Here is a 12,358-nt window from a genome sequence, read left to right on the forward strand (position 1 = left end):
GAAAGCTGTATACTCATATTCTCAATAAATCATTGCTTGTTTGATGGGTTTAGCAACTTTAATTAAGCCGACTCATCATATACTGTACTGTAGGCTTACATAAGCCATTTGAACAAACTGCATAGTGTTAAAGTTAATACATCTGAAATTCCATGTAAACCAGGCTTATGTTGGAGGCTACACCTTTATTAGGCTACGTGAAGCACTTCATTCAAATTCATTAATTTCCAACATGCCTCAAAGGGAACATTTATTAATCGGATGTGTGGGCACGGAATGATAGTTAAGTGTATGGTGCACACTCAGGCAGCTACTGTACACGTCTTGGCATGAAACACTACAGGCTAAAACGAGGCACATTACAAGCTTTGATCCTTTCGCAAGCAATCTATCTGCTCGGACAGGTGTTAGACAACGAACTGAGCGATTTGCTCGCAATTTATCTTTGTTGAAAGTGGGGTAAAATTGTTACCAGGGAGTTTACCAGTGGTTTATACTCTGGGCTGTGACCGAAACTTAGCCACAAACATGCTAGCAGCGTTGCAAATGAACCACCATGCCTGAATCAGACATGGCCGACACAGTTCAGTTTTCTGGAGAGGACTTCAAGTGGAACGTAACAGCACTGTGTTGACATACTGGTAGACACCCGTCGCTGGCCATGGTGCTGAACTCCATTATTGTCCGTTTATAAACTGTCTGAACTCTGTAGCTGAGTTGTTGACCTTTCGTGTTTGTATGTATTTAGCGGTGGTGGAGGTAGAAATCGGAGGACGGCCTCATTGTAATGCGTGGAATGTACAGAAATGCGTTATAATGAGCCCGTTCTCCGATGTCTACCTTCACCAGCCTCCCCCTTGGTTTGAGTATATAGTGTATAGTATGTAACAGCGTGTCTCCCTCCTCTCCAGGGCTGTTGGAGGAGTACCCGTCAGGAGTGGACGCCGACGCAGAGTGCTGTGATGTCCGGTGGGACTTTAAAGAGGACAACAGTTCCCAGGGGACCCTCAAAAGAACTCACCCGTCCTGTCACCACCGATCGTCCCTGAGCTCCTCAGCAGCATGCAGACTGTGTAACAGCCGTCTCAAACTCTGCCTGCTGGTCCTCGTCCTCCTACACACCGTCGCCTCCCTCACCGCATCCCACAATGCAACGGGGCTGGGCCTCCCCGCCATCGCCCCTCTGGAGGAGAACCCTGCCAATGAGGAGTGATGGGATAGCAAGGGAGGGGGGGGGGGGGGACGAGGGGGGATTCCCTCGTCAAGGCAACCCAGTATGGAGAGGAACGGTCATGTCAGCCGTGCAAAGGCTCTGTGCTGTGGTCTGCTGCAGTGCTTTCTGGGTAATTTTTCGTGGAGGTGTGGGTCTTTTGGACACGGAGGACATGCAAATCAATCAAAACAAACAAACTGACAGACAAACAAACATACAAACAAAGAGACAAAATAACAATCCAGTGGACAGAACATATTAAGGACAATGCCGCAGCCTTTGTTGAGTGGGAAGGCCTCCTCACTGCTGAGTTTCTCACACTACGCTTTTTTACACTGTGTTCCAGTTTGGGTTTCTGTTGCACTGGCTGGGTACAGGATGACACTCATGTCCTCTTTTCAATGTCCATGCTTTCTGTTTGTGTTTAAAGGCTCTCTTGTGCAGGAAGGAAATGTCTCATCAACATAGGATAGATAACATGTATCACAAAGCAAAGTTGTGACTGTGTGTGTGTGTGTGTGTGTGTGTGTGTGTGTGTGTGTGTGTGTGTGTGTGTGTGTGTTTGTGTGTGTGCATGCCTTTGTGTGAGCGTGTATGTGTATATACGTGTGTGAGTGTGTGTGCGCGTGTGTGCGCGTGTGCGTGTGTGTGCGTGTGCGCGTGTGTGCGTGTGCGTGTGTGTGTGCGTGTGTGTGCGTGTGTGTGTGTGTGTGTGTGTGTGTGTGTGTGTGTGTGTGTGTGTGTATGCATCCACATTGAAGCCACCCCTTATTTGTGTTCCTATGTGTAAAGTGATGACAAGCTGCTAGGTGTATGTGTATGACAGGACACACTTTCAGTATAGTGTATAAGTCTCATGGTCTTGATTTATCAGGTTAAAGCTCTTATTCTGTCAGATTATAGAAGCTCAGAGACCCCCCCCACCCACCCCACCCCACCCCACCCCACCCTCCCCCCGACCTAACCCCTAGTGTGGAAGACAAACCTGAGACCCAGTCGAAGGGTTCATATTTGAATCTTGGCCCTAACACTGTTCCTACTCAGCCCAACACTCTGGACAAGGTACACCTTTTGCCTCTGTTCAATTCTAGTAAGTGTTTATTTTAGTCTTATACAAAATGTGTAAACTCTATTCTGTAATTGCATGTAAAGGCTCTCTGACATGATATGAAATGAATGGCCTTGTTTGTTTGCTTTCAGTTACCTTTGCCCCATCCCGTGTGTATTGACACCACAACAGCCCCTTAAAATAAGACCAGTAGCATGTCCCATGTCTTTTACTGCTTTCTTCAAAACATAATTACTTATCTCACATTAAGTAAAGGGCTTATGAATACAGTACATTAAAAAAAACACACTCGAACACACACAAACAAAATATACACACACGCATGCGCACACACACACACACACACACACACACACACAGAGTGCATCGATGTTTGTGTGGCTTAAGGTATATCTCAGTTGACACCGCATGCTTAGGGTTACACCTTCAGAGGTAAGCATTTGCTTTTGAGGCGTTTCATTTGTTGCTGTCGAGAGCAGGCAGATGCAGGGCCCAATCAGAGCATAGTACGTGCATGGAGGGGGGGAAAAAAGTGGGCGCCAGGCAGCCTGGGTCAAATAGTCTTTGAAATCCTTTCAAATACTTTGAGCGTTTGCTTAAGCCTGCCTGGAGTGCCAGACGGCAGGGGTTAGCACTTTTGGGACTATTCCATTGGTAGAATTGCAACAGGCAAATACAATCAAGCACAGATAAGTATTTGAAACGATGAATCCAATTTGGTGGAGAAAAAAACAAAAACAGGTCTGGCGTCAGCGCCAGAGTGGGCAGAAGCTAAACGTTGAAGTGTCAATGTTAGCATTACTGTTAGCGTGAGCTGCAACCGAAAGGCAATCTTAAGGGCTGAACTATTCTTTGTTGTTCACTTTTTTCTAGATGATGAACTCGAATTAGAGGATCGAGGTTTTTCTAGGCCACCCAGATGTCTGCGAAATGCAACCTTTTCCACTCTTAAGTCATTGATGGTCTCCGACTATACGATGTTAGCTGTCAATGTCTAGTTGACTAGTCGACATGTCCTACACACACACATCCAAAAGAGGTTCTCTGTTCACCAACCATGTACATCTGTCATTGATGTCACATGTTTTGCCACTCATTGCCACTCATTGCATTTCCCCCTGAATGCTGCTCTGATGTCACTGGTGATGTGTCATTAACCTCCTCATCTACAGCATGTCTCTTATTGGTCCATCACCTCTGTTATTCCATAGGGCAACCTTAGATGGTGATGTTGATCCATCAGAACAGATCATCACAACAGATGCTTAAGGCCTGAGGGACACCGAGGTGTGTGTGTGTGTGTGTGTGTGTGTGTGTGTGTGTGTGTGTGTGTGTGTGTGTGTGTGTGTGTTGTCCAGGGGCTTCTGGTGGGGGCTCAAATTAGCAGAGATAGTTACCACGGAGCATCTCTTCTCTGGAGACCTCGTTAGAATGCCGGTGGCCTTGGGGCCTGCAGGTGTGGGAGAACTCTCCCCCGTCCTTAGCAGCCACAGGAGACGGACCATTAGCCCCTCCATTTATCATGTCAGCCCCCGGCTGCATGTGTATCGGTCAGCAAACACCTGCATCAGCACCTCACCAACATCAGGATACAGTCCACCTGCATCAGCAACTCACCAACATCAGGATACAGTCCACCTGCATCAGCAACTCACCGACACACCATCAGCACTACACTAATCTTCTGGTTAACAGCCTCCATCTGTCTCAAGAGAGGCCACATAAGAAACAGCAAGGGAGCGAAAAATTGAGAGTTGGGGGGGGGGGGGGGGGGGGGGGGAGTGGCGGACCAGGGGAGGCTGGTGGAGGTAGACGTCTGAAGGACGGGCTCATTGTAATGTATTGGAACGGAATGAGGAATGCACACACATACACACACACACCATTCCTCATTCCATTCCATGCCTTATACAATGAGCCCGTCCTTCGGTTTCTACCTCCACCAGCCTCTCCTGTACTACAGTACACACACTGGAAGTGCTGAAGGTCCTGCCGCCCTGAGCGCTCTCCAACACACGGTGTTAGGAGTTAGCATGCTAGCCTCAGTGTCACCCCCCCCCTCAAGCTAGCCCAGGCCAACAGTACGTCCTTGACTCCAGCCCTGTGAGTGACATCCACCTCTAATCTCACAGCACGTCACACGCTCGCACTAATATAGCCTAAGGACAAACGATTGTTTGTCGTTCCATCTGTCTTATTCAATATCAGATATGGTGATTTCGTAGATGTGATCTCACTTGACATACTCGCATACGCATGCTCAACCCCCTTTCATTAGTGTGCATACCGTGCCCGGCCTGTACATCAAACTGTATGCTAATCCTAATAAGCATTTCAATGCCCTCTCATAGACATTAATGCGCCATGACTCGTGATTCAAGTTGGTAGTCACTGCGGGCAGGCTCTCCCCGAACAGCAGTAGAATTAGATGGCTCATCCATGTGTGTGATGTCACTCCTGATGATGTCCCATGTCGCTGACGCAAGGCCATGCATGAAACTCTGATGCGATTGGCTGTTTTCAAACCCCCCCCCCCCCTACTGCCTTGTGGTCAGATACAATTGTTTTATTACCGAAATCCCGATCGATTCCATCTGGATCACAACAATGGCCCGTCAAAGCTGTAGGCAGTATCACCACGACCACGACCACGACCCACCCACCGACCAGAACCGAATTCAGTGTATTCGTGTTTCCGGTTACATTTGTTTGCGTTTCATCCCCGACCCCCCACCCCCCCTCCATGTGCACCTGGTAGGTGGTATCTAGTCAAGTTTCCCTCGTTCTATCCTCCTTCCTTCCTCCACCCTTTCCTCCCCCCCTTTCTCTCTTTTTTTGGACCATGGTTATGTTCTATATCCTGTGGATCTATGCAGAAGCCCATTCCTTTTTTTGGTTGTAAATATGTTCCCTAGTATGCTGAATGATGTATGTCTTTGCTTCCAGGTTTATCTTATTGTGTTATGAGTTGATGTCATTTTTTCTTTATTGTTCTTTTTTTTTTTGGTTTGTTTGAGCGTCTGAAATCATTGGTTGCGTTTTTTCGTCGATGTGGAATTAGAATGCAGTGGGGCTTAACCAATAGAATTGTCCTCAGACTCACAGCCTTGTTGAGAAAGGTTGTGTGTCTGTGTGTGTGTGTGTGTGTGTGTGAGGGAGAAAGATATGATTATGAAAAAACAAGGTTCAAAGGCATATAGAAGTATCATTACGATTATGATTATTATCATTACTATTATACTACCGGTATATTGTAATATTATAGATGCTTTAGTTCAGTAACTTCTTTAATTTTTTTACAAACGACTTTGATGAAATGATTTATAAAACAATCTCACGAGTCATGATCTTTTCAAAAAGTATGAAAACTACTGCTACGATGATTAAAATTGTGTTCTGATGAAAATAAATGCAGACATATAATCTGTTCCTCTGTGGGGGTTTTATGTGGTGGTACTTTAAAGACAAAAAGATCACAATATACAACTAACAACTCCTTGAACCAACCTACAGTACATCTCCAGTATGGTTATGCAATGCAGTTCTATATGTAGCCACAAGATGGGGGGCCACACTGAATATTGGCCAACTGAAAATTGTAGCAAAAATCCCCATTGATTACTACCGCCTACATCAGATAATATATATAATAATATATGCCATTTAGCTGACGCTTTTATCCAAAGTGACTTACATTGCAGTGAGTGCATACATTTTTCAGTATATATGGTCCCAGCGGGAAATGAACCCACAACCTAAGCGTTGTTAGCGCCATGCTCTACCAACTGAGCCACAGAGGACCCCAGGACCACAGGACCAGATCTTCAAGCTCTGGCCTTGTTCGAATAGACCCTCATGGAGTGACGTTCCACAGTGGCTACACCCCTCTACTGCGGTACAGAAGTATGGTTTCCAATTGGGTGTTCAGTGCATTTTTCAGTGGAGTATAATTGGCATTTAACGGTAATGCAGGTGTTTGATGGCTAACTATTTTGATAATGAACCCTAAACCCATTAAAAATGTTCACTGAAACATAAAATTAACGACAGCAGCGATTGTCGAAAGTGGCCAACAGTAAGCTGTAGTGGGGGTCAATGGGGAAACCATTTCTGTACCCCAGTAGAGGAATGTGGATTCAGATTGATGGGATTTTAAAGCAATACTATCATAACACATCCTTCCTTCCTCCATTCTGTGATGTAAAACATGATTGGATTGGTCACAACAAGCTTTCCACGGCATTGCTTTCACCAATGATATCATGTCAGATCAGCGACTTCTTCAATGACGGGAGAAAGGAAGGATACATTTTAAACAGGGGAGGCTGATGGAGGTTGAATTCAGAGGATCAGCTCTGTTCCATTCATTACAATGAGCACGTCCTCCGATTTCTACCTCCAACAGCCTCCACTGATTTTAAGGGTATATAAACATCTGGTTGATGATTAGATAAAGAGAACAAGGGATAGTTTTCATACAGACACACAGACACACACACACACACACACACACACACACACACACACACACACAGACACCCACCCACACACACACACACACACACACACACACACACAGACACACACACACACACACACCTTGAGACAGTCCTTGTTTCATATTCCATCTCTACAGATGTGTCAGACACATACATTTATTCAGCCGGTTATGAGCTGTATTCCTTTGTGTGTGTGTGTGTGTGTGTGTGTGTGTGTGTGTGTGTGTGTGTGTGTGTGTGTGTGTGTGTGTGTGTGTGTGTGTGTGTGTATGTGTGTGTGTGTGTGTGTGTGCGTGCATGCTCCTGAACATGCATTATACAGTATGAAACTTTGGAAAGTGAACTTCAGAATGTTTTTCTACAGTTTTTCCATTTCCACATTTCCCAACAGGTTCATTCTTACGGGGTTTCAGACAGCTGGATTGAGTCATTTCTGGGCCAGAGAACAGCTTGTAGTTTTCTAACAATAAATGCTGTTGGTGTTGAACCTACTATATATAATTTAATGGGTAATCTAATAAGCTTTCAGAGGTGAGAGGAACAAAGATGAACATGGTTTCATTCATTCAGAGAATTACCAGATGTTCCCTAATACAGAATCACAGGTCAAAGGTCAATTGACCTGACCATCTGAAACTTACTGCTGGTGAATGCTAAGTCTAAGCTTTCCAGTGATGTATGTTTTGATGGTATTTTGTATGTGTTAACTTGTCCACTGACACAAATGAGAGAAAATAGTTGAAAAGAGAGAGGGATGAAAGAAAAAGTGATACAGAGAAAGCTATGAGTGATGCAATGCTATTACACAATATTGTTAAGGGATAGACCTTCCAAAATGTCATTATGAGACTTTGTACCTCCAGATGATACCAGCCGACCCTCCCTGGCTAATGGACTCTCTCTGAATGGCAGTATGAGCACAGGGGGGATCGAATTCCTTCAACACTGTAATGATAGTGTCTGTGTGTGTGTGTGTGTGTGTGTGTGTGTGTGTGTGTGTGTGTGTGTGTGTGTGTGTGTGTGGATGATAACATGTAAGGACACACACCTGATAATCCATAAACATTGGAGGTCATCTGTATCAGAACAACATCTTATAAAAGAGAATAGGAGGAGTGAGTTGTTTGGAGGTCCTAGGGAAAGTAGTTTGAGAACACCAACTCACTCTCACACACACACACACACACACACACACACACACACACACACACACACACACACTCATGCAAGTTTTTAGCTCTGCCCTTGTGACCTGCTGTACCTCAGGTTTAAGCTTGGCCACAGCATTTCTATTGTGTTTTATTTTGTTTTTTTAGCTCACTAATCTTCAAACAGCCTGTTGATAAGTACTGAAATTGCTTCTGGCATCAAACCATGGCTCTATAATGTGTGTGTGTGTGTGTGTGTGTGTGTGTGTGTGTGTGTGTGTGTGTGTGTGTGTGTGTGTGTGTGTGTGTGTGTGTGTGTGTGTGTGTGTGTGTGGAGCTATGGGCAGATAGGATTTAGTAAGTAAGAAGATTGTGTTGGCTGAAAGTATATTGCTTACTGAGGTACATACAGATTGCTGATATACAGTATGTTTTGTGTATTAATGCTGCACAGTGATTGAATAACTGACCTGGGTGTTGTTGCTGGGTCATTGTGTCCATGCTGGACTGGAACCCCTTATGCTGATGCATCATCTACTGTACAAGTCCATAAATACCACACTTATATTAAGTATGGTAGCAATTTTGTTTGCATTAACGGTGCAATCTAAGTCACCCACGTTGATAATGGCTCCCAAATCCCCTGCAATTCCACCTCTCCACCAAGAGAGGGCAGTGCTCTGCAATATGTTATGGGAGTGAGAGGATGGTGGAAGAGGAAGAATAAGAAAGTGGTGGCTTCCCATATTTCTGGATTCCTGCTTCTCACAGCAAACACCATGTGAATGCCATTGGTCATTGGCCTTTTGTTCTATGGCATGGATAGTGATTTCCTCTGAGAATTGTTCTTCTCATTAATAATGGAGAGTCTAGGGGAAAGCATGTGTGTTCTCATAATGCTCAAACACTATCTTGTGAGAGAGGGGGTTTAAAGGCTGGGGCTCTGTAGTACAGGGGTTGGGTGGAGAGCTTAGCTGAACTGAACTGAACTGAACTGAACTGAACTGAACTGAACTGAACTGAACTGAACTGAACTGAACTGAACTGAACTGAACTGAACTGAACTGAATTGAATTGAGCTGGGCTGGGCTGGGCTGGGCTGGGCTGGGCTGGGCTGGGCTGGGCTGGGCTGGGCTGGGCTGGGCCGGACTGAGCTGAACTGGGCTGAGCTGAGCTGAGCAAGGCTGGGCTGAACTGAACTGAACTGAACTGAACTGAACTGAACTGAACTGAACTGAACTGAGCTGAGCTGGGCTGGGCTGGGCTGGGCTGGGCCGGACTGAGCTGATCTGATCTGGGCTGAGCTGAGTTGAGCTGAGCTGGGGCTGGGTGTGTTATTGTCATTCTGCCTGACGTGCACAGCCCTACTGAAGGGCAGGTAATGTGATGCCCCCCCCCCCCCCCCCCCCCGCACTACACCCATCTCTGATCCATCAAAACGTCAAGTGTTGCCAGGGTAATTTCTAGAGGGGGGTTTTAATTGCCCCCGGGTGGAGCACGAGTTGATTAGAGGAGCACATTGAGCGGCGCGGAGCTTGGTCTCCTCATGACGGTCGACAATAGACTGGTGTTCAGGAGTGAGTAACGCAGGAGAGACGTTCCTCTCTCTAATTGTTTCCTTTGTTCCCTCCGTCGCTGATGAGCCGCGGCCAATTAGCTCTAATAACAGAGCAGTTCCCTCCGGACAGCACACTTATCATCACAGAGAGGGGGAGGGAGGGAGGGAGGGAGGGAGGGAGGGGGGGGAGGGAGGGGGGAGGGAGGGAAGGAAGGGAAGGAGGGAAAGAGGGAGAGACAGAAAGACAGAGCCCTATTAACAAATGGGTTTTACAGCATCGCTATCTCCAATGAGCCGGCCCTGACTAAGCCGAGGAAAACAACACAACGGAGGGAGGATCGATCCATCGACCTCCCGAGGTGGACGGCCATTATAGAATACCTTCAGCTTTACAACCGCTGTCACAGTGTGAGGTAACCGGGGGAGATCCTGATCCATGGGATGTGTATTGGATATGCATTGGATTATGGGATGGATGGAAGGCTGGTCATTGACTCCATGGTATCTGCTTAGTTTTCGTTGTATAGACCCAGTGACTATAGACTAGATCAGTGTTGGAGTCATACTGTAGTAGAGAGGGAAGGAGGGAGGGAGGGAGGGAGGGAGAGATGGAGGGAGAGAGGAACAGAGGGAGTACAGGGTCTTTTTATCCCACAGTATCCTGTTTTGAATACACAGCCCCTTCATCTGAGGTGACAGTGACACGGCGGAGAGGTTGTTTGATCATGTGATTGTCATCATACACGCACTGTATTTGCATCAGCACTCCGTCTCTCCTGCATAATGCATTCGCCGTTGCAGCCAATATTGAGTCAGGCATCTTGATGCACAGGTGTCAGGACCCCTCAGCTGTAATCATCCCAGGACGTTCTTCCCTGTCTGAGGGAGACAGGATGATTGTATCTCCATGGAGATGGGGAAGTAGGAAGTACAGTGCTGAGTCTGTGGGTAAGCTCACCTGTTAGGAGAGGAAGCCAACCAATACGAGAGGACAGTGAAATGAGTGTGCATGCGTGTGTGCGTGTGTGTGGAGAGGCTCTTCCTGTGTGTGTGTGTGTGTGTGTGTGTGTGTGTGTGCGTGCGTGCGTGCGTGCGTGCGTGCGTGCGTGTGTGTCTGTGCCGCTTCAGATCTGACGGCCCTACAGTGGCTTTGTGATGGACAGAGACAAGCTGGCTATCTGACAGCTAGGCTGATTTCATAACTCTCATATCTGGCCTTTTTTGCCCTCATTTAGCTGTGTCCTCGTCTCCTTCTTTCTCTTTCTGACAGTACGCAGCCATCAGGGCATGAAATACTGCGGGGTGAGGGTTGGACACTGGTGTTCTGTCTGACATTGTCTCCCTCCCCTTCCCTATAGACCTCCCACTCTCTCAGTGAAGGACTGTAACAACATCATTTATTTATTTTTTAAAAAACAGAAAAAAAGTTTTTGTGCAAAGTCCAGCGCTGGTGAAGGGGTGCTGATGGTGGTGGTGTCTGACGTCTTAATGCTTTTTTTTTTTTTTTTTTTAAGGCCAGAATTTTCCAGCGCACCTGAAGGTGCTTGAGCTGCTTGTTGTCTTTCCTCGTTGCTTCAGCGCTGTGGTGTTTCCATCGGTTACCGCCGGCACCAATTGCCGATATGCCTGATATGTGTCCGTTTTTGCGCCAGCTGAAAAAAGAACGCCCTGAGTCATATCACGCATCCAATTCTCTCTCTCAGGCACTCCATCCAATCACACACAAACACACACACACACACACACACACACACACACACACACACACACACACACACACACACACACACACACACACACACACACACACATACAGTCAACAAAGACACATATATATGTACATGTGAGCCTACACTGGAGCTCTCTCTCTCTCTCTCTCTCTCTCTCCCTCCCCCCATCTGTTCCCATATGTCCATCCCCTGGGCGAGAGCCAGCACTGCACACCCAGTCTCTCACATCAAAGCACCCCAGCCAGGGTCCATGCACAGTGGGGATGAAAGATCCAGGACAGCCCCCCCCCCCACCCACCCCCTCTCAGCCACAAGCTCTGATGGGGGGGGGGGGGGGGGGGGGGACAATGTAATACGAATAAACTATAATTTCCTTTATAACTTCTAAAGGAAATTACATTTTCTGCACACTCCTCAAACCTTCATTACATTAAACTATACACCATCCTCTATTATAAAGAGTACATGAGACACATGAGACACACTGTGGAATTTCAAAAAAATATTCATTCGGAGAGCAGAGGTTTGTTATTCTTCTCTTCAAGGTCAGTGGGGAGGAACGGAGAACAATTGTGGGCTAACAAGTCTAACAAGAACAGAATAAGCAACAACCATCCATGCCTCAAACTGTCTCCTAGTAAGGCTGAGTATGCTCACATCACACAGCCAGAGTTTTAACAGCCAGGTTTAAGTGAGCTTTTATCTCCCGTTAAGAGACCATGCATAATAGCTCTCTGGCTGGATTGGAGAGAGCCAGAGGTCTGTTTTTTTCTCAGTCGCCATTAGGGCTACAGAAAGTTATGCGGAGAGAGCAGTGGAGGCTGCTGGAGGTAGAACATCCGATTTCTACCTCCACCAGCCTCCCCTGGTGGAGAGAGACTTGACTGGTTTTGGAAGGAGATGGATGAAAACAGACTGATGGGGAGAATCAGCGTGAGTCCGGTTGTTGACAAGAGATGTCTGAACAACAACAGCCTCATAAATATGTACTGTTAATTAGTGCCATTAACCTGTGTGTTTGGGACATCCTCCCATGAACACATGGAGTACTCTTCTAAGAACACTGACTGACTAGTGTGTGTGTGGGTGGGTGGGTGGGTGTGTGTGTGTGTGTGTGTGTGTGTGTGTGTGTGTGTGTGTG

General features: G+C 46.6%; 1 protein-coding gene across 1 annotated transcript in view; it reads left to right on the top strand.

Annotated features, from left to right (window-relative positions):
- nalf1b (NALCN channel auxiliary factor 1b) overlaps positions 1 to 1,213 on the top strand; it is a gene marked incomplete at both ends in the record, with an annotated part of 64,395 nt that extends 63,182 nt beyond the window's left edge. Inside the window, one exon of the mRNA XM_083682698.1 lies at positions 912 to 1,213. Within this exon, the coding sequence (XP_083538824.1) occupies positions 912 to 1,213 (302 nt within the window). The remainder of the gene's footprint in view (positions 1 to 911) is intronic.
- Positions 1,214 to 12,358: the final 11,145 nt, after the last annotated feature.

Source organism: Argentina silus, assembly GCF_951799395.1.
Source record: "Argentina silus genome assembly, chromosome: 12".
NCBI classification, from domain to species: Eukaryota; Metazoa; Chordata; class Actinopteri; order Argentiniformes; family Argentinidae; genus Argentina; species Argentina silus.